At 46.9% G+C, this 22,649-nt stretch overlaps 1 protein-coding gene across 4 annotated transcripts in view; it reads left to right on the top strand.

The window, feature by feature from the left end:
* The first annotated feature begins 891 nt into the window (after positions 1 to 891).
* LOC114907434 (T-cell activation inhibitor, mitochondrial-like) overlaps positions 892 to 22,649 on the top strand; it is a 43,352-nt gene continuing 21,594 nt past the window's right edge. Inside the window, exons 1-2 of one of the 4 annotated variants that reach the window (XM_029243095.1) lie at positions 892 to 1,025; positions 20,570 to 20,723. In XM_029243095.1, the coding sequence (XP_029098928.1) occupies positions 20,697 to 20,723 (27 nt within the window). In that variant the 5' untranslated portion in view covers positions 892 to 1,025; positions 20,570 to 20,696. Of the gene's footprint in view, positions 1,026 to 13,525; positions 13,595 to 16,353; positions 16,411 to 20,538; positions 20,724 to 22,649 lie in introns of those variants that run through there. The other 3 variants (XM_029243096.1, XM_029243097.1, XM_029243094.1) reach the window with 3 other exon arrangements.

Here is a 22,649-nt window from a genome sequence, read left to right on the forward strand (position 1 = left end):
TTCTTCACGTTTACCAATATGATAGATGTTATAGAAAAGCAACACACTTAAACTTATCTTTGCTAGCAGCACCAGTGTTATCTCCTGCAAAGGCTGCCTCTTCATAGCCACAGCTAATAACTGCCTTGGCTGAGTATATAGAAGTGGTTAGTTTTCTCAAACTTGTAAGGAAACAACTTATTCAACTGTCCATGTATGGCAGGCCACAATTGGGTGTTAACTACATTAGCAACACTCTGGATCCTTCCAACTCTCCTTGCATACTGGCTAATTCCAGCCAGGGACCACTTTTCTCACAGGACTTTGCTAAGAGCAGCCAAGGAGCAGCCAACAAAACTACCATTCTGGATTCTTATTACCATTTTCTTTTCTTTCTTTCTATCTCTCTTTTGGCTGCACCACACAGCTTGTGGGACATTAGTTCCCCCACCAGGGATTGAACTCGGGTCCACAGCAGTGGAGTCACCACTGGACCACCAAGGAATTCCCTTATTACCATTTTCTTAATGCCACAGATGGGTTCAAATTGTGGTCTCCCTTCCACACAGATGTAGAGAACAAATGTATGGACACCAAGGGGGGAAAGTGGGGTGGGTGGTGGTGGTGGGATGAATTGGGAGATTGGGATTGACATGTATACACTAATATGTATAAAGTAGATAACTAATAAGAACCTGCTGTATAAAAAATAAATAAAATTAAATTAAAATTTAAAAAAAAACCGAACAAATTGTGGTCTCCCTTCCACATTAAGATTGCAATCTGACCAAACATTTTAAAGCACTGGCCTTCCTGTCTCTGCCCAGCTGAAGTCTGGGATTTCTATTACTAAGGAAAAGCCGAGAACGGACATTGGTGAACCCTAACCTTGTCTTTCTTCCAGCAAGCTCTGGCATCATTTTCTTTCTTCTGGAATAACACCCTTTAGACCAGTGGTTTTCAACGAGGGGACATATGGCAATGTCTGAAGACAATTTTTGTTGTCACAACTAAGAAGAGTGACATCCAGTGGACAGAGGACGCAGGTACTGCTAAATATCATATTGATACAATACACAGTACTGCCCCCCAACCCCCCACAAGAAGGAATCACAGCTGACCCTTTAACAACAAAAGTTTAAACTGTGGGTCCATTTATACATGAATTTCTTTTTTCAACAGTAAATACTTCAGTAGTACATGATCCCTGGTTGGTTGAATCCCAGGATGCAGAGGCACTGTGGATACCTGGATTTTCCACTGCATGGGGGGTCTGAGCCCCTAACCCTTGTGTCTGGCCCCAAATGTCAAGGGTTCTGAGGTTAAGAAACACTGCTTGAGGCATTCCTTTAGTCTAGGTCTGATTGTGATAAACTTTTTATCTCGAAAGTCTTTATATTTTCCAATTCTTGAAAAATTAGGTGAGCACACAAATCTGGGGTAACTGGTTTTTCTAAGTATGTTAAAACTGTTATTTGATGAAATTCCATCATTGTTGATGTCATAGGTTATTTATTTTCTTTAGCTGTTTTCAAGATTTGTCTTCAGGGTTCCATAGTTTTGCTACAGTGTAAGTGTGGATGTTTTTAATTATCCCACTTGGGATTCAGTGGAATCTCTGAGAATTCCTGTCTTGCATCAGTTTTGGAGAATGCTCAGCCTTCTATCTTTGATGTGGTCTCCCCCCAGCTCTCTGTTCCGTAATCCTCAAGCTTTCTTTCTGTGATTTGTATATTGTCACTTCAAACTTCCTCATCTCTATACCCCTGAAGGAAAATGGCACTTGAGATCCCGTTCGCTTAGCCCTTCTGCCATCTGTGTCCTATCTTACATTCAATCTGTCCACTGAGTTCTCATTCCTAATGATCATATTTTTTCTTTTTTTAAATGGAAAACACATAGTAGCACAAAGACTCAAACATTGGATATTATTTTTTTAATTTATCTAAAATAATTTATTTAAAAGAATTATATGTATGTATACATAATGATAAAAAGAATTTAAGAAAGCGTTCAATATTAGATTTTGAGAAATGTTCAAGGTCAAACCAGGTCATGATTTGTATCAGGCTGGGGGCCTCTGAGGACCCTGTGAGTAATGCTAACAGCCTGGAATATGACTTTCTGGGGGTTGAAGGATGTCACCTTCATGGACAAATTATTAAAGCAGGAATGCCCTTGAGCTGGGAGAGTGCCTGGAGGGGAGGGAAATGTAGAGGGCAGTGGCCGAGGAGGTGGTACCAATGGCCTACAGAGTGGGGGAGGGCCTGTGTCTGGCAGCGAAGGAGGGCTGTTGATGGCAGCAGGCACCCAGCCAGCGCCTGGAGAGTAGCCAGGGCTCCTTGGGCCACTTTCTTTTGGGGAGGCAGCAGTAGGGGGTGCCACTGGACTCCATGTCTGCGCAGGGACAATAGGTGGGCCTCTGGGACAGGGGGGAGCCACATCCCCAGCCCTACAACCAGATAGAGGTCCATATCTCAGGCTCAGCAGAGAAGCAGGAGATGGTGCCGGAGGATCTATCTTCCACGTGGGGCAGGTGATTTGGGCTGTGACTTCATTTACCCAAATAAATGTAGGTAGAGGCCGGTTCTTTGACCCCACCTGACTTCTAGACATCTAAAGGAGAGGAGAGAAAACCTAGGTGAGTTCTCCATCAGTGGGCAATGGAGGGGCCACCCCTCACACAGCATGCGTTCTTACATAGCAAGGAACCCCAGGGTCCGTGGGCTTCAATGAACTAACCCCATACCCCGTGGGGCTACAGCTTTTCAGAAGCTTTTGCAGGAACAAGAGAGGTCTCATAAACTGTCCAAAGTTCATTTTTAGGTTTGATCAGAACTCCAGTAAGAGAAACACTGGATGTCTCCAAGTCCACTCCTCCTCTAAATAACTGACACGTTTGCCAAAGGCTATTACTATGCATTTATAAGTTCTATTTCTTTTATAACGTATGAAGTGACGTTCCTTCCTGGTGAAATCTGAAAGCCCTTACCTTCTAGGTTAGAGTAGGTTTCAAGGTCTGAGCAGCTTTTCAGGTGTTAGATGCTGGGTGGAAAAGGTGGGTCCGACTGAGGAGCAGTGAGAAGTCTTCGGGCCTGGGACTGGAATGCTACATGGGTTCCAAGGCCATGTTCACTGGGTTTGGGGGAAGGAAGGCTGCGAAGGAAAGGAACACGAGGAGGAGTGGCCAAAGACTGGTAGTCCCCCCTCCGCCCCATGGCCCTCTCCTTTTATTCTCTGGCACTAGCACCTGGCCTTTATGACAGCGAGCTCTTCAGCCAATCACAGAGCTCACACTTCGCTGTCACAGTGGACTCTCCAAGGCAATTTGTGGAGGAGAGCACCTTTGCTACCAGTGTAAATATGTACCTCTTTGCTTTCGCCAGTTGGCATGCCTGGGCAAGGGCAACTATTTTAGTCCTGTGGACTTTAATTAATTTTGGGAAATTTAATTTTGGGGAGTGGCCTGTATTTTTAAGGGTGAATTTATTTCTATGATATTTAAAAATGTGAACAAATAAAATTAGATCAGGGCTATGCAAGGGAATCACTAAAAGGTGATTTAAGTGTATGCCAAAAGTACTGAGAGTTAACGGAATAGTTTGGTGACAAAAAAGGAACCTCTATAATTTGGGCATTTAAAAAAGTAGTCATTTTACCTGAGAGACTGTATTAGGGTTGTCCAGAGAAACAGAACCAGTAGGATGTATGTGTGTGTGTATGTGTGTGTAAGTGTGTGTGTATAGAGAGTTCTTATAAGGAATTGTCTCACATGATTATGAAGCCTGAGAAGTCCAGACCCAAGAGGGCTGCTGGTGTAGTTCCAGTAGATGTTTGGAGGGCAAAGGCATGAGAAGACAGACGTCCTGGCTTGAAAACAGCCACACAGAGCTTTTTTTCCATTCAGGCCTTCAATGGATTGGATGAGGCCCACTTTCCACTAAGTTATGGAAATAGTGGAAACATATTTAACTTATGAAACCAGTATAGGAAATATAGGAAGTTTGAATCATGAGAAATATAATATTGGTCTTAGTCAAACCAAAATATTGTGCTAACATGTTTTTAAATGATAATAAAGACTGAATAATGCTAAAATCCTTTTTTTTTTAATTGATGCCTTATTATCTCATAAGTAGTTACAAAGGCTATTAGGTAAATATACTTTTTTTTTTAATGAAATTACTGGTTTATTATAAAAGGATATAACCCAGGAACAGCCAGATGGAAGAGATGCACAGGGCAAGGTATGGGGAAAGGGTATGGAGTATCCTTGCCCCGTCTGAGCAACCCCTGTCCCAGCATCTCCACGTGTCCACCAGCCCAGAAGCTCCTAATTATACTTTCTAATGTCCGTAAATAGAAACACTTTAATAACGTTTCTTTCCTTTTTCTCAATTAGACAATTTTGGCTTTATCCAAACTAAATGTTTGTGGAGTATATGTATAACAACTGAATGCGTTTTTTGATGAGTAAATCCTTCACATCTTCAAGAGGGGGAAAAGAGAGGAAGTGTGATAGAAAAAAATAAGAGGGAATTGGCTTTAGACAGATAGCTAATCATTTTTCTCTGTAAGGAGAGAGGAGAAAGTTTAGACATGCACACACAAAAAAAAGAGTGTCACATATCTGGTTCTGACATAATTTGGTCCTTGAAAATTATATCCAGCCATGAGATATTTGAAGCCAGCACTTATTAATTCCTTATGTGTGGAAAGGAAGGAAGTGATGCTTCCTGAGTGAAATAAAATTATGTGTTGCTCAGGCAAACAAGATTAATCATTTCCTCATGAGAATTCTTTCGTATTTTGGTGTCTAAAGTCTCCTTAAAATATATAACCGAATGTCAGTGTTTGTTGATGAAAATTCAATTAACAAGTTAAGAAAAAAAATTTGTTCAAGCCAAATTGAGGATTATAATCTGGGAGACAGACTCTCAGAAGCTCTGAGAACCATTCTGCCTGTTAGAAGTGGAAGGCACAGTCATACACATTTTTTTTTTTTTCGGTACGCGGGCCTCTCACTGCTGTGGCCTCTCCCGTTGTGGAGCACGGGCTCCAGACGCGCAGGCTCAGCGGCCATGGCTCACGGGCCCAGCTGCTCCGCGGCATGTGGGATCCTCCCGGACCGTGGCACGATCCCGCGTCCCCTGCATCGGCAGGCGGACTCTCAACCACTGCACCACCAGGGAAGCCCCATACACATTTTTGAGACAAAGGATTGTACATCAAAATGACACTGACATTTAAAGTTCAACAAATATACATAATCCAGGTAACATGTACAAAGAGAGAAGCAAGTCACCATGACCCCTCACAGAATTGGGAAAGAATGCTCATCTTTTAAGAAGTTATATTACTAGCATCAGAAGAAAGAGAAAAAAAATTGAACTTTACAGTTGTGCAGGCATTCCCACCTTTGAGGAAGTCCAGTTAATGTATAAGGCAGATGCACATTAGGGAGGGAGGGAGGAGGCTGAAACAAATAATTTTATGTTTAAATTTTCCTGTCCTGCCTTAAAATATAAATTTTATTTCATCATGCCATGGAGTGATTTACCAGCCAACATTTTTGTTTACCTAATACATCTATGATTTCTGACTTTTAGCCATTAACCAACAGTGGAAAGAGCACTGGAAATAACATCAAAAGCTAATCCTGAACACTGTCTGAAGGTGCTGATGAGGGAGAAGATTCTCATATTTTACATTAGTTTTCACTAAGTAATATTTAGGGAGGTAGTTTTTTTTTTTTTTGCGGTACGCGGGCCTCTCACTGTTCAGGCCTCTCCCGTTGCGGAGCACAGGCTCCAGACGCGCAGGCTCCGGACGCGCAGGCTCCGGACGCGCAGGCTCAGCGGCCATGGCTCACGGGCCCAGCCGCCTCGCGCCATGTGGGATCCTCCCAGACCAGGGCACGAACTCGTGTCCCCTGCATCGGCAGGCAGACTCTCAACCACTGCGCCATCAGGGAAGCCCCCTAGGGAGGCAATTGTTGAGTTTAAATTGTGTTTAGAATCCTTCTCATACCAATTAAGAAAGCACACCATTGAACAGTCAGAATTTTGCTTTGTTTTTTGTTCTAAGACGCTTCTTAAATGAGTAATTTTGTCCATATCAAATTTCCTCAAAAGTGGCTACTAGGACTTCCCTGGTGGCGCAGTGGTTAAGAATCCGCCTGCCAATACAGGGGACATGGATTCTAGCCCTGGTCCAGGAAGATCCCACATGCCGTGGAGCAGCTAAGCCCGTGCGCCACAGCTACTGAAGCCCAAGTGCTTAGAGCCCGTGCTCCCCAACAAGAGAAGCCACCACAGTGAGAAGCCCATGCACCGAAAAGAAGAGTAGCCCCCCCCCCTTGCTGCAACTAGAGGAAGCCCACGTGCAGCAACGAAGACCCAACGCAGCCACAAATAAATAAATAAATAAATAAAAAATTTAAAAAGTGGCTACTATCATTCCAAATTATAATTGCTGAAACTGAGCCGGTGAGAAAGATATGCATGGGCATTAGCATCATAGTGAGAACACGTTCAGGGAGCAGGTGTTTCAGAGTTTTAAATGGATAAGACACCGGAGAACTGGGCGTGTGTCCAGAGGTGTGTAACTTTTCCGCTTGGAACTTGTCAAAGGCCAGTCATCACCAATCAGAGTTTTCAGATGCATGGAAGACACAGCTCTCAGAGCACGAATTTTAAGGGCTGGACACTGTGGTGAGAGCAAGTGAAATCTTAAGCTTGGTAATATTGTCAGCAAGCTGAGTTTCCAAGCTCAGTGAGATGAGGTATGAGTTAACATTCCTGGGGGAAGCTGCCCTTGTGTGTACATGTTACTGAGTCCAAACTCATAGTGCTCGCCACAAGACAGGCCAGTAAATCGAGAGACGAGTTGTTGGGGCCGGGTATAGTGACTTTATTTGGAAAGCCCACTGACCGAGAAGATGGTGGACTTGTGTCCCAAAGAACCATCTTCCCTGAATTAGAATTCAGGCAGGAAGGGAAGGGAGTAAAGTCCTGGTTCCTGTCAGACTCTGGAGGGGACATGTTAATTTCTCCCTTCCTGCAGTCATTCACAGGTGGGCCTGGTCAGGATGTTTGCTGTGAGCTAAACAGGTATTTTTGCTTAATGCTGATTACCTAGGAGGCAGGGTTCCCAGAGATGGGCCATCATGTATAATTTAAGTTTATAGGCAACATCCCTTTAGTGATTAACTTGTAATAGAATACAAAGGTTCTTCCCTATCAGACAGAGATGGGAGTGCTGGGGAAAGAAGTGGGAGACTCACTTAGGCCTTGACAAGTTGCAGGAGGGGATAAGTAGAGCCAGGGAAGGAGGAGACAGAGGGTTTTTCCCTCACCTTAGCAATGGCCTCACGCAAAGGACAGGCTCACAGTAGTCCCTGGGAAGAGTCAAGGCCACAAATGCCCAGGGGAGAAAGTTGTCGGTGGTAGGCTGCCGGGTGGAGAACACCTGGGGGCATAGAGGAGACTCAGCAGTGCTTCTGGACTGCCCTCCTTCAGGTGGGCCGCACCAGGCAGATGAGAAGAGGGGAAAAGCCTAATGAGATGACCTGGGGCCAGTCTAAGAGGTCCGCCATTCCATCTCCACCAGCGTGATGGGCCGGACCGTGTAACACTTGGCAGCTGCTGGGTCCACAGTGTGGGGCAGCCCCAGGTCAGAGGGAGCTTGGTGAAGATTCAGGGTGGTCCTGGGCTGGGGCAGAATCTCAGTTAGCAGATGGTAAAATGGGGAATGGGTCTAATTCTCAGGGAGCTGAGGCCGTGAAGAGGTTGTGGGTCCAAGGCTGAGCCAAACCCAGGGAGTGGCTCTGTGAAAATCCCTAACTGAAGAACCCCTGGCATCCACTATGCTAAGAAGAAACTAACCTTGCCAGAGGAGGGCATCCTCCCTTGTCTGTAAGTTTATGTCCTGGAAAAAACAGACACTGCTTGTGGAGACACACAGTGGGACTGGCAAAAGTCAGGAACTATGGGAAGGGGAAGGGTGGGTGTCAGGGACACCTCTAGGTTGGGGATATCAGACACTATGACAGAGGGGACTGGAGCAGGAGTGAGGTGTGTTTGTGGCTGTGCCGGAGAGATCTGAGGTCACCAGGTGGAATCAAGGCTGGGATAGGGTGGGAAACGCTTTACACGATAAAGATTGGGTTGCTAGGAGCCCCTGGTCTTCTACTGCACCTTCTCCTCTCTGAAGTTCCCTCCACAGACTTCTTCCCCCAGCACCTCCTGACAGGTGAGCTTCAAACCCTTCATACCTTTATAGACCCCTAGCTCCTGGCCAGCCCCTACCTGTTCAACCCACCGAGCCCTTGCTACCAGCCACCCTGACTCTGGGAATCCCTGCAGGATCTGCTGGCTTCCCCATGGCCTTGTGGACCATCAGGGGAAGGTGGGGGAAACCCTCTCTGCCTGAGGGCAAATTGGAGCTTCATGTAGGATGCAGGTGTCAGGACCTTGAAAGCACGTTGACTTGGTTGATGTTCTAGGTAGTGTAACTTGATGTTTCTCAGGACCTTGAAAGCTCGTTGACTTGGTTGATGTTCTAGGTAGTGTAACTTGATGTTTGTCAGGGGTGACAGTCACTGTCCACTTTCAAGAAGGTGAAGCAATTATCAAGCTTGACAGAAGGAAAGTAGGAAGAGTCTCCGGACTGGCTAATAGGCCCACACCAAAGGCATGCTTACCCTGAGCTCAGGAAGAGTCAGCTTTGCAGCCTCTCTCTTGCACTGTTCCTGGAAAAGTGTTCTCATGGTGTATGAGTTTGTTGCTGCAGTAATAAATGACCACAAATTTAGCTGCTTGGAACAAGAGCCATTTACCATCTCACAGAGCCTGAGTCTGGCAAGTGTGGCTTGGTACGCCACTTAGGGTCTCACAAGACCACCATCAAGGTTTTGTCCACCCTGGGCTCTTACCTGGACGCTCTGAGGAAAATCCACTTCTAGGCTCATTCATTTTGTTGATAGAATTGATTTCCTTCTCATGGTCTTCACTTGGTCCCTGCCATCATCAAGCCAGCAATGGTGGGAAAGTCCTTCTCATACTTAATCTGTCTTCCACTTCTCCTTCTGCTCCATTTCTCTGATCCCAGCCAGAGAAATCTCTCTACTTTTCAGAGCCCAAGTGATTAGATTGGGGCACCCAATCTATCTAAGGTGATACAGGATAATATCCCCCTAGTTTTAGGTCCATAATTTTAACTACATCTGCAAAATCCCTTTGGCCATGTAATAAAACATATTTACAGGTTCTGAGGATTAGGGCAAGGACATCTTTGGGGAACAATTCCACAGACTACACATGGTCATGTTTTTGTAAAATTTGTAAGAGTGATTTTTTCTCTTCATTTGTAGAACCTCCAACATTCTCCATTCTCCTCTTAATCTCAGACAGTGTTTTTGAAGCTACAGTTTATTAATCATTGCTGCTTCCCTTATAAAATGAGTTTAAGGAATGGCAAAGAGCATTTTTTAAAGGAATATAGGAAAACTCAATTGCATAGAAAAATATCAGAGACCGCTGCACACAACCACTCACATTCCATGAAATTGTTATCATTCATCCATACACACGTGCACATTCATTCACACAAACACACACACACACAAATATATCTGAACTAGATCAAGATGTAAAGAATACTTTTTAGTATGCTTGGTTAAAATTTTTAAATTTGGAAAGATAATTAAGAAAAGACCCTAGGGACTTCCCCTGCGGTTCAGTAGTTAGGACTCCCTGCTTTCACTGCGGTGGCCTGGGTTCAATCCCTGGTTGGGGAATTAAGATCCCACAAGCCCACGTGGCACTGCCATTAAAAAAAAGAAAGAAAGAAAAGAAGAAGAAGAAGGAGAAGGAGGGGGAGGGGGAGGGGGAGGAGGAGGAGGAGGAGGAGGAGAAGAAGGAGAAGAAGGAGAAGGAGAAGAAGAAGAAGAAGAAGAAAGAAGACCCTTGAATTCATCGGAGCCTCCAGGTAGGCCTGCTTTTGGTCCTGGGAAGATTTCTGGAGCATCTGGGACGACAGAAGCCTAGCACAGTTTGTTTACAGAAGCCGGGGGCTGGCGGCTCCCTTTGATGCTGGTTGTGTAGGTGGAGCCCTCCCTCAGTATGGACGGCTGAAGACCCTCCTGTGTTGTCTCCATTTTCTCCTTTGCAGCGATGTCAAAGAGTCAGTTCGGACAGGGGAAGAAGCCTCTAGATTTTTCTGGGTAAACGAGATAACTAGAGAAATCACCTACCCCCCGCTGAGGGCAGACACACCCGCAGATTCTCCAGCTCCGGTAGAGAAGCCAGGAGAGAGACCCAGATCTCAGCGCGGGAGCGTGCAGGGGGGTCCTCCCGGCGCCCAGGGCTCAGCCAGCACACGCGCAGAAGGCCGCGCCTCCACCCCGTCCTAGGGCTTCACTGGAAGAGACTGGCTCCCGAAACTCCGTCCCACCTACACCGACCCATCTCCCGGCCAAAGCTGGAGCCCGGAGCCCCACGCTGTTCTCAGCAATTCCTGTCACCATCTCACCGCCAGGAGGCGCTCCGCTGCCATTCGGCCCCCTTGGGCTAGCGCCTCTGCCACAAGCCTCTACCTTTCCTCCCAGCCGTTCTGCGCCCCACCTGCACCTTCACCTGCAAGCTGAAAAATGTCCTTACTGGGAATAACCGATTTTCCTTTTGAGCCTGAGAGAATGTGCCGGGGCACGGCCTCTGAGCATCTTTCTGAGCCATTGTCCCCTGCCACCTGTACGCCTTCATACCCTGCAAGGACCATTCCGCCTCCCCTGGAAGCACTCAGGACCCTCTGTGGAATTCTTATAGGAATGTGCCCAATGTTTTCAAACACCATATAAATTTAATTTAGATTTTGACACATAATGTTTTCTAGAACTTCCTTTACCTCTTGAGACATCTTGGTGTTTTTAGCTCTTTGGGGTTCAAGAATCCAATTCTAATGTTGGCAGCAGAGTAATAGTTCCCAGCCAGAGCCAGAAGGATCCCCCACTTGGTTGAGATAGGAACAAGCCAGGATGAGTGGGACTCGAAGGCCTGGTGTCCCTGGGCACAACCTGGGGCCATCTGGGCTTGGGGGCAGCATTGAGGGCCAGCCTGGGCCCTGATCAGAAAGGAGCTAGAGCTGGGGCTGGAGGGACAGCCTGAGGCCAGGGGGCCTTTGGGCAGAGAGCCCCAGCCACAGCCCAGCTCTGTGCCTTCCCTGGTGGAATAGGCTCTGGGTGATGCTTTGGGGGGCCAATGAGCAGCCGCTCGGCCCTCCAGGAGTGGAGTGACTGCTGCCTACTGATGCAGCCATGCTGGGCAGGAGGTGGTAAGTGGAGGCTCTGAAACACACTGTCCCAGCCTGAGGACCCCCAGAAACGTCAGTTCTCTGGGCTGGAGATTAAAGGCCTGGGGTCCAGCATTGAGTCTCTGGCTAATGACCCTCTGACGCAGCCAGGACCCCTCCTCTCTTGGCCTCAGTTTCCCTCCCTGCATGACGTGGGGGTGAGAAGCCTGTCTGCACTTCTGCTCAACTGCACAGTCTGTGACTGTGTTCCTAGGAACCAGGACTGGGTGAGGCCCCGGGGACACAGGGGACCTGGAGGTCAGGCCTGGGCTGGGGTCAGCTGATGCCAAGGGCATGACTGCTTCTGAGAGTGGCAGGGGCCATTAGCTCCACAGGGTGGGTGGTGGGAGGACCAGAGTACACTCTCCGGGCTCCCTGCTGGTTGGCCTTGACAAAGACCTCGTTGTCACGGCTGGGGGTGCTGGCCTCTCAGGCAGAGCTGTTGGGGCCAGGCCCCCAGCCCTGACCTTGCAGGGGCTCTTAGCCTCACTCCCATCCAGCCCCCAAGAGTCCCAACAAGTGTCTCAGAGAGGCCCAGAGAGGTTCAAGCTCAGCCTGCGGCAGGGACCAGGGCTCAGTCTACACCAGCAGAGTCCCCAGGGTAACAGTGTTATAAATCCCATGGACAAAACTGTCCAAGCCCTTCTGGGACAGCATGGCTTGGTCCTCTACTTCATGACCTCTCAGGGCCACTTCCGCTGACAGTGTATATGTGAAAAAATCTTGGCAGGAGTTTCCTGTCAAGTTTGGCCTGATTGTCCACGGGGTCTCTAATCTGGAAAGCCAGCCAGCAGTGGGTATAACCCTCACCTCCAACCCTCTCCAAGCAAGTGGATAACAACAAAGGCCCTGCAGTTAGCGAAACCTCCAAGGCTGGAGGTACTGCTGAATCAGGTGTGCATGTCCTACTTCCTCAGTGGCCTCCTGGCTCTATTTTAGAGAGCTCTCTTAGCAATACTGACTCCATTTTTATTTTCCTTTCACAACCTGGAGATAGCATCCGATTTCACAGGCCAAGGGTTCAGTCCTACAAGACTGCCCACCCTGTCCCCCACTTCAGACACCAGTTGCAGGGCCAGGTTGTCACCTGTGCATCTGACCCACTATAGATCAGAGGTTCCCACAACTGCTTCCTCAGGTTTGATTAATTTGGTAGAACAGCTCACAGAACTCAGAGAAACATTTTACTTCCTAGATCACCAATTTACTATAAAGGGATAAAACTCAGAAACAGCCAGATGGAAGAGATGCCTAGGGCAGGGAACGTGGGAAGGGGCACAGAGCTTCCAACCCTCTCTGAGAGCCCCACTCTCCCAGTCCCTCCACGTGTTCACTAACCCTGTCTATTGGAGGGTTTTATGGAGGTTTCATTACCTCACAATGGTTAAATCATTGGCCAATGGCAATTGATTCAACCTGTGGCCACTTTCTCCTCCTTGGAGGTCAGGGGGTGGGACTGAAAGGTCCTACCCTCTAATCACATGGTTGGTTTCCTGGGCAACCAACCCCCATCCGCAGGTGTTTGCAACAGTCACCTCATTAACGTAACAAAAGACACCTTTACACTCTCAGCACTCAAAAAATTCCAAGGGTTTTAGAAGCTCGATGCAGGGAGTGGGGACGGAGATGAAGACCAACAATATATCTCTTATTATAAATCACCATATTGCACTGACTGAGCAGGACCCCTTATTCCCCTTGTGTGCTAATGTTTTCATGCAGCCATCAGCCCACCCTGGGAGACCCCGAGCACCTACGGCCCCTTCACTGGGTGAACCTTCCAATGTTATGCCAAGCCTGGTGCCTGCCCAGAGAAGGCCTTGGGAAACACTCCACAAAGGATTTCAAGACCCCCAAGACTGCAGGACTCCCTTCCTCAGAGTGCTCATGATCACGTAAAGTACCTGTTCCCCTGGGGCTGGGCCCCCTTGGCATCCTGATCTTACCTGTTCCAGGTCACTGTGGGCTGCAGGATGCCTTTGCTGATGGGCTGACCTGGAGCCAGGAGCTCCTGGGGCCTGCACATCCCCGCTTGTGACCTGCATGGACGGGGGTCCTGAATGGGGAGGGGGCTGTGAACCTAGGTTGCTCCGACACTGGCCGCATGAACATGGGCAAGCGGCCCATGAGCCCGCCCCCCGCCCCACCCCAGGTGCTGGAAAAGAGGGCTGTCTTTGTGCCCCCAGCGGGTCGTCGCTGAGCCTCTGAGTTACTCTGGTGGGCTGTGTTGCTTCCCAAGTGATAGAATCACCACGTCCTGATTCTGGTGAGTTCTCTGATGGTCAGGAAGTTCTTCCTCCTGTCTAGCCACTGCCTACCTTGCTTTGACTTAAGCCAATCCAAAGGTACCTGGTTAACTGTCCAGGATGATAGGCCAGTGCGTGAGGAACATGCAAACCTCAGGCTATCAGGGGGAAAATGGCCCCATGGACAGCCAAGTTCTCTGCTGCCCCCTTGTAGAGTTCACCTCTCCCCAAGGAAGCAGTTTTGGTCAGAGCAGAGGGATCCGGTCATCCCAGGCGGTGGCCAGGGACAGAGGGTAGGTCTGAACGGCTGGCCCTGCAGATGGGCAGTGGGGAGGGTCCTGGGCTGGGAGATGCTGGATGGCTTCAGCTGGCTCTCTGTGCAATGATCCCTTGGCCCTGGGTTCCAGGGTCACGTGCAGCACAAACGACCCTGGCTTGGCCCAGTCCCCCATCGCACTTTTGGTGTGTGTGTTGCTGGTCAAGTGCACAGGGTCCTCTGTGCGGTTTCCCTGAACTTGTCGTCAGGCGTGTTTCAGAGCCAGCTTTGCCCGCTATCATGCGGTGACACGTGCTGAACCTTCCTGCCCAGGGCTGTGGCTGGGCAGAGCATAGAGGGTTTGTGCTCTGTTTGTTTTGGCCACACCACTCGGCTTATGGGGTTTTAGTTCCCTGACCAGGGATCGAAACTGGGCCTTCGGCAGTGAGACCGCGGAACCCTAACCACTGGACCGCCAGAGGGCTCGTGCTCTGGAGCCAGTGGGTCTGGGTTTGAGGACCGGCCTCTCCACTTCAGGGCATGTTGAACCTCACCTAGAGGATGGGGTGGGCCTTGCCTTGCCCCCGCTCGGGAGGCTTTAGCAAAGACTTCAGCTGGGGTCTCGCTCCAACAGCTTTCTGTGTTGAGACCACTGGCCCACTCCCTCCCTCTACCTCCTGGAGGCTCCTTTCAGGCTTGCCCTCCAATCCCCGTGCCTCTTCTGCTGGCTGAGAGCTGAGTGGGTGGGTCCTGCCCTGACCCCCGTGGATGGGGGCATCCTCCGTGCTACCCGCCACTGCATGCTCTGGGGAGACTGCTGGGTGGGGACAGCTCCCACCTGTGCCATCTCCTGTTCCAGGCCACACGGTGGAGGGGCTATCGCACCTTCCTGGTCTCATCTCGGACTTGGCTCAGTGAGACAAGGCAGGAAGTGAGACCCAGCCCGGGATGGGCCATGGGTGCTGCGTGGGTCCCAGAGTGGGGGACGAGGGGCTGGCCAAATGGGCTGCACCCTGAGCCATGTGGAGCTGGACATCACCCTTGTGGGTCATGCGCTGGTTCTGGCTGGGATGCACCTGATCTTGGAGAGATAGCAGTGAGTGGTGGCTTGAAGCAAGATCTTAGTTCTCTTCCCAGGAACTGGACCTGGGTAGCATGGATGAAAACCAGGAATCCCAGCCGTTAGTCCACCAGGGGCTAGAGGCTGGAAGCTAAATTCCCCTGGCCCTTGCCTCCATTGAAAAATGCATTTCTCAAGAAGGCAAAAACTGTAAAAACAGGTACAAAGTTTATTATTAGAGACACAGCACAAGTGGGAAAGCACACAGTTTGTTTATCTAAGACAGAAGCAAGGCAGAAATACACACCCGGAGAGAAAGGGTGTGGGTGTCTCCACTAATGAGGGGGAGCACGGGAAAGAGGTGGTTAAGTCATTTATATAGGGCAGTTCTTCCACTCTTTGTTTATCTTTGGCCCATTATTTGGTTTCTTTTTCCACTCCTGACCTGCCCTAGGACCCTCCCCGACATGGATTCCAGCCCAGAGGCCTATGGGGGGCCTTGGCATCACCTATTATGGCGTGGTGCCCCCTCCTTTTTGACCCCCAAGGAGGCTTTCTGCTCATGTGCAGTGTCTCCCTTGCCCCAAGGATGGGAAACGTGTGACCTCTTTATTTTTTACTCAAATAGGGTTTAGCCCCTCTCTGTCCCCTCCATGACTGTTATCTTAAAGTGTCCTCAGGAGACAAAGTCCAGCTACTTACCCTGTTGCTGTTATTTCTATCTCCTAGTGCAAACAGGAGGCTGGTTGTAAATATCTAGCCTAGAGCCCACCTGCCTCCTTCCTCAAGAAATGTAAACAGGAGGCCAGTGGTAAATGCCCAGCCTGGAGCCCACAACCGGTGGGAAGCAACCAGAGCAGGGTTCTCCAGGGCACTCCCAGGTCCTAAAATCCCCCATGAGCCCGCTCTTGGCCTGCCTTGGCTTCACAGCGCCTTACTTGATTGAGAAGCCCTGTGTTCCTCTCCTGCCGGTTTATACCCAGGCAGGTTCACATTGCAGGGCCTAACTGTGTAGACAACAGGACCACAGCAGCTCTTCCTTCCAGAACACATTCAGGCTTCCCCCACCTGAGAAATGTCACAGAGGCTGTAAGCTTTTTTTTTTTTTGTGGTACACTGGCCGCTCACTGTTGTGGCCTCTCCCGTTGCGGAGCACAGGCTCCGGACTCGCAGGCTCAGCGGCCATGGCTCACGGGCCCAGCCGCTCCACGGCATGTGGGATCTTCCCGGACCGGGGCACGAACCCGTGTCCCCTGCATCAGCAGGAGGACTCTCAACCACTGCGCCACCAGGGAAGCCCGAGCCTGTGAGCTTTATGTCCTTTGAGGAAGAGGTGGGCTGCTGAGGCCGAGCCAGCCTGCTGTATCTCAGCACCAAGGATATAGTCAATAATTTTTAATTTTTTTTAATGAATGACCAGTATGCTAGCTGGACTCAGAAGGCTGGAGCATCTGTGCAGGATCCTCTAGGTGGGGAGCACCCAGGAGGAACGAAGCCTGGACTCATCCCCAAGGCTGGAGGTACTGCTGAATCAGGTCTGGGTCCAATCACAAGACGGTTTAAACGGGGAAACAATATAAAAATTGGTAAATTTTGTCTGATCAGGTCACCCAAGATGGCTGTTCTTCTGCTCTCTGTACATCCCCTGCTCGACCAGCCCCTGCTTTACCTATGCCTTATTCACGTGACTGACCTTCCCTCTCAGTTGTAGAGCCTGATCAGTAAATGCCTGTGTACTTGCTCCTGGCCCCAGCTGGTGATTGTTCTAATCTTTAGATCAGAACTCTCTCCACTATGCTGGTTTATCAAAGGGGCAGTGAGGGGCGTGCTCCTCTGCTGGTTTCTCTGGCAACCAGTGAGTCAGTCTGACGTTTCTCTGGCAACCAGTGAGTCAGTCTGACGTCAGTTCCTCCTTTAACTGGTAACCTCCCCCCGCTCCTCTCCCCCTGGAGTGAAGACTGCCGCCATGTCCTGTCCGCTATTTGCTGCACGCCATGGGCGTCTCGCTCCAGGACCTTGCTTCAGACGTGTAAGATCCTCCTATCCATTAAACCATTGAGGTTGCTCTTGCTGACTCTGGGCTGCTTCTTCTGGCTTGAGGCTCTGTGACATGGGCAAGTACAGGGCTTGCTGGCTTGAGGGGTGCAGCCCAACAACTTAGATAAAAGAATGACTATAAGATGTAATAAAACTCAATATGGGCCCTAGGGCTGAGGGAGAGACCCCCAGGAAGAAAAAAGCTTGGAAGGGGTCCTCTCTTGAGGTCCTGTGTTCAGGCCTCATTGGTGGCAGAGAAGTTGGCTGGGTTGCTCCTGCCGTGGCTCCCCAACCACTGGGTAAGCAGGAAGCAACTCTCTGGGGCACAAACCAGGTGCAGGCAGGTCAGCTGATGGCTAGGCCTGTGGACAAGCAGAGGAGGTTGGAGTGTCAGTGTGGGCAGGAGGCCCAGTGCTTGCAGTGTGTTGATGTTACTGAGTCCAAGCTCATACTGCTTGTCTCATGACAGGCCAGTAAATTGAGAGACAATTTGTTGGGGCAAGGAATAGTGACTTTATTTGGAAAGCCAGCAGACCGAGAAGAGGGTGGACTAGTGTCCCAAAGAACCATCTTCTCTAGAATTCAGGCTTCTTTTATACTAAAAGGGAAGGGAGTAAAATCCTGGTTCTGTTCAGACTCTGATTTCTTCATTCCTGTAGCCATTCACATGTGGGCCTGGTCAGGATGTTTGCTGTGAGTTAACAAAGATATTTTAGCTTAATGCTCATTACCTGGGAGGCAGGCATCCCAGAGGTTGGCCATTATGTATAATTTAAGCTTATAGGCAACATCCCTTTAGTAATTAACTTGTAGCAAAAGCAGTAGGTTACAAAGGTTAAAGTAAAAGAAACAGATCCGATATGGAGTCAGATTTGCCTTCTCTATTACATTGTGAGGGCCACGAGTTCTGCGCCCATGGCTGGGCAGGTCTGCACCAGATGCCATCACACCTACACTTGTGACCAATCAATCTTGCAGCCTCCAAAACCAGCAGGAGAGCCCCTCTCTCTGCAATGTCCCCCTAGCGCCCTCTACTGGAAAAGCTTACCATTGTGCTCACTCTGAAGGACAGAAGCTTAAAGGAATCCTGTTCATTACTGCAGAGCATGTGTGAAGGGTGGGTTGGAAGTTGAGCAGCAATAAAGGGGGAACTGGCACAGAAGACCCATGATGCAGCTCTATCCTGGAACCCATTGGCCCAAGAAGAAAAGAGAATGCTGTGCACAAAAAAACTCACAACTAGCCAATTAGAAAAGTGAGAGGCTGGATCCAACCCAAGTGCCCAATGAATAGGGCAGGCTCAGTAGAGGCTGGAATCATGGGAGACCCTAACTTTGCGGGTGTGAGTGGATGTGAAATAATGCCAGGTGGACTTGGCGTGACACCCACAGATGGTGGCTTCTCTCTGCAAAGTCATTCAAAGGCAGAATGAAACAAAGGGGAGTTTATAATGGTGATCCCGTCACCAAGTGTAATGGATTGCATGCTGGCTCCAAAGGATGTGTCATGTCCTAATTCCTGGAACCTGTGAATTTTACCTTGTATATTAAGGTATGTGACTTAGTTAACAGATTTCGAGAGGAGGTGCTTACCCTGGATTATCCCATGAGCCCTGCATGCAGCCACATGCTTTTTTTTTAAACTTCATAGGAAGAATTTTATATTTTTCAATAACTTGTCTTTAATATGGGTACAATTTACATCATTTTCACTTTCATTTTACCTAAAGATTTGGTAATACTCTTTTTTTAATTAAAAATTTTTTTATTGAAGTATAGTTGATTTACAACGTTGTGTTAGTTTCAGGTGTACAACAGAGTGATTCAGATATATACACACACACACACACACACACACATATATATGTGTATATATATATTCTTTTTCATATTCTTTTCCATTATAGTTTATTATAAGTTATTGAATATAGTTCCCTGTGCTATACAGTAGGACCTTGTTGTTTATCTATTTTATATATGATAGTGTGTATATGTTAATCTCAAACTCTTAATTTATCCCTCCCCCACTTCCCCTTTGGTAACCATAAGTTTGTCTTCTATGTCAGTTTTCCCCTGACTCTTGTATGGTACGTTCACCCCTTTCTAAGGGAAAGAGGCATAGAGTCGCATGTAGTCACGGCATCAGGCCAGGATCTCAGAGTGAAGCACAGTTGTTGCTGTTTTATCCTCTTAATTTTAATTCAGTTTTAAAATAGGCAAAACATATATAGGTTTCAAAAATCAAAGCTAGGGCTTCCCTGGTGGCGCAGTGGTTGGGAGTCCGCCCGCCGATGCAGGGGACGCGGGTTCGTGCCCAGGTCCGGGAGGATCCTGCGTGCCGCGGAGCGGCTGGGCCTGTGGGACGTGGCCGCTGGGCGTGCGCGTCCGGAGCCTGTGCTCCGCGGCGGGGGAGGCCACAGCAGTGAGAGGCCCGTGTACTGCAAATAAATAAATAAAAAATAAAAGCTGAACACAAAGTTTACTCAGGAGTTTCACTCCCATCCCAATTTCATTTACCCCAATCCCATTAACTTCCTGTTGGCAGTCATTTTTATTCATTTCTGGGTTGTTCTGCCTGGGATTTTTTTGGCAAAAATGGAAATATGTATCAAAAAATAATTTTGAAGATTTAGTCCTTCAATAACAGGAAATTCTCTCAGCTGCTCATGGGACTGTCATAGCTGAGAGTGGTATATTATAATAAACAAAAATGAACGGACTGTTCCTAATTTCAGATCACACTGTGTTTCTGAGAAGAGACCTATAGGGATAAGAAGAAAAGTTATTATTTATGCCATTTCTTGGAGCTGTTCCTTCACTAAAAGACATTTCTTTTTTCACTTAACATTATATCCTAGAGATCACTCCATGTCCTTTCATATATGTTGCCTGTGTCACATTCTTTCCCCCTTTTTTTCCTTTTGGTTGTGTAGCACTCCATTGAATGAAGATACCATAATTCAACCAATCTCTGGATAGGCATTTTAAGAGCCTTTTATATAGAAAGAAATTAGCTCTTTACTATGAAATAACTTGCAAATATTTATTCCCAGTCAATTTTTGTCTGTAGACTCTTGTGTGTGTGTGTGTGTGTGTGTGTGTGTGTGTGTTTTCCTTAAAAATGTGTGGTATTTTATGTGTTCTTTTTTAAAGATTTTTTAAAAAATTTACAATATTGTGTTAATTTCTGCCGTACAGCACAGTGATTCAGTTATACAGAAATATGTATATAGTTTTTCATATTCTTTTCCATTATGGTTTATCACAGGATATTGAATATAGTTCCCTGTGCTATATTAAGTTTTTAAACTATCTTAGGTAATTGGATTTATCAATCATTTATTACTTGAGATATTCAGTCATAGTTAGGCTTTTCCCACATCTAAGTTATAAAGGAACTCAGCCATGTTTTCTTCTAGTACTTATGTGGCCACATTTTTTTTACATATCTCATCCCTGTGGAGTTCCATGTTGTGAGGTGTGGATCCAATTTTATCCTGTACTGAGGAGCTATGAAATCCCACCATTTTTAAATACTAAATTTTTTAATATACTCAATAATGTGTTTAAAAGGTCGGGATATAATTTCTGATGTTTCCTTGTTCTATTTTGTGTATAAATGCCTCTTAATATTTTTTTCCAGGAAGTCAATGAAAATTCTCTTAAGAGATTAAGTGCCTACTTAGAAAACCTCCAGAAACCAGGCTTCAAGTCTTTGAAACCAACCCAGCTTGTGTTTTATGTAAGAGAAACAGACCAGAACTCCTCTGATGGCCAGGAACACTTCAGCACTTCCGGTACGTTTCTTATTTCTCGTGTGTCCCTTGCAGGCTTGGTGTGATGTGTCCAGTCTGTCTAACGTTGCTAGAAGACCTTCGGATTGAAGCCTTGTCATAGGAAATAATATCATTTAATTGAGTGTTTTCCTGGAGTTAGATTCTATTCCTGGCTGCATGTGTTTGATGAGCCATTTTTTGTTTAAACTTTTCTGACTAGAAAACTGAAGTGTTCCTATTTGTCCCCTTCCTATTTCAGTGCTGTTTTAAGTATTAAATGTCTATATAACAATTTATATCTTTAAAAAATATAGCTTACATTCTCTAATTTAGTCCTCAAAGTACCCTGTGAGGAAGGTAGTATTTGCCCGATTGTAACTTAGTAATGTCCCAGGACCATGGAGACAGAATAGGGGTCTTGAGCCCTTTAACTCCAGCCTCATGCTGTTTCTAAAATCTGAACAGTCTTCATGTACAGCCTTCTGTTTGTCCTTTGTCACTCCTTTAGCCATGATCCAGTGATCCTTTAAACTAAGGATGAATGTGGGTCTATCCATCCTTTTTGTGATCCTTGAGGAAATAACTATTTTTAGAATGAACTTTAAAACAGTTTAAAGATTTACTAAGAGCTTTCTGTGAACAAATGCTAAAACAAATAGCTGTCGTCAGCTCTGGCTGAGTAAAGAGAAAAATCCTCCACTTTCAGTTAATGGTTAACTTTGAACCATTTATTAAATGAAGATAGATTATAAAAAAATAAATTAGTGGGAATTCCCTGGTGTTCCAGGGAATTCCGCGCTCTCACTGCCAAGGGCCCAGGTTCAATCCCTGATCAGGGAATGACGATCCCACAAGCTGCATGGTGCAGCCAGTAAATAAATAGATAGATAGATAGATAGATAGACTTCCCTGGTGGCTCAATGGTTAAGAATCCGCCTGCCAGTGCAGGGGACACGGGTTCCATCTCTGGTCTGGGAAGATCCCACATGCTGAGGAGCAACTAAGCCCGTGCGCCACAACTACTGAAGCCCAGGTGCCTAGAGCCCGTGCTCCGCAAGAGAAGCCACCGCAGTGAGAAGCTCACGCACCGCAACAAAGAATAGCCCCTGCTCACCACTAGAGAAAGCCCATGCGCAGCAAGGAAGACCCAACACACCCAAAAATAAATAAATTAATTAAAAAAAGTAAATTATATATATATGGAGTTCTTAGAAGTCAAAAAGAAAACAGAGTAGCTTAGTTACAAAAATGGGCAAGCACAATGACTAGACAGTTCAGGAAATAATACACATAAATTGCCAATAAGCATATAAAAATGTTTAGCCTCAGTAATCAAATGCAAACTAAACTAATTAGGTAACATTTCCCAATAAAAGTTACGTGCAGTCTGGCACAAACATTCCACACTATATAGCAGCATTTACATTGGATTAAATAATTAATGGAATTGATAAGAGAGAAACTGAGATTTATTCCTTGACTTACCTCTTCTGAGGATAAACTATTTCTTCCTAACTTCAAATGCAGGAATTTGGATTTTCCTTTCCTCTTTCACTGACTAGAATAATTTTCCTACCAGTATTTCTCACTTTACCATCAATGATTCAACTAAAAACTCTTTCTTAGTTTGCATGTTATAGATTCTATAAATCTATGTGGCAGGCATAGCAGGTATATCTGACAATGATTTAGATTGTGGTGACGGTCATCATGGCAAAGAAAACACAGTCTTGTATGGAATGGTGAAAAATTAAAAACAACTTTTATGGTGATCAGTTTTGGAAGTGTTAAATAAATTGCACTACATTGATTATGTGGATTAGTATAGAGCTACTAAAAAGAAAGAGAATGATGTATACATACAGATAATGGAAGAGTCACCAAGGTTAAATAACAAAAGCAAGTTCAAAGTAATAGATCCAGGGAATTCCCTGGCAATCCAGTGGT

The sequence above is a fragment of the Monodon monoceros genome, unplaced genomic scaffold (assembly GCF_005190385.1).
Source record: "Monodon monoceros isolate NGI ecotype Baffin Bay Population unplaced genomic scaffold, NGI_Narwhal_1 Super_Scaffold_3, whole genome shotgun sequence".
NCBI lineage: Eukaryota > Metazoa > Chordata > Mammalia > Artiodactyla > Monodontidae > Monodon > Monodon monoceros.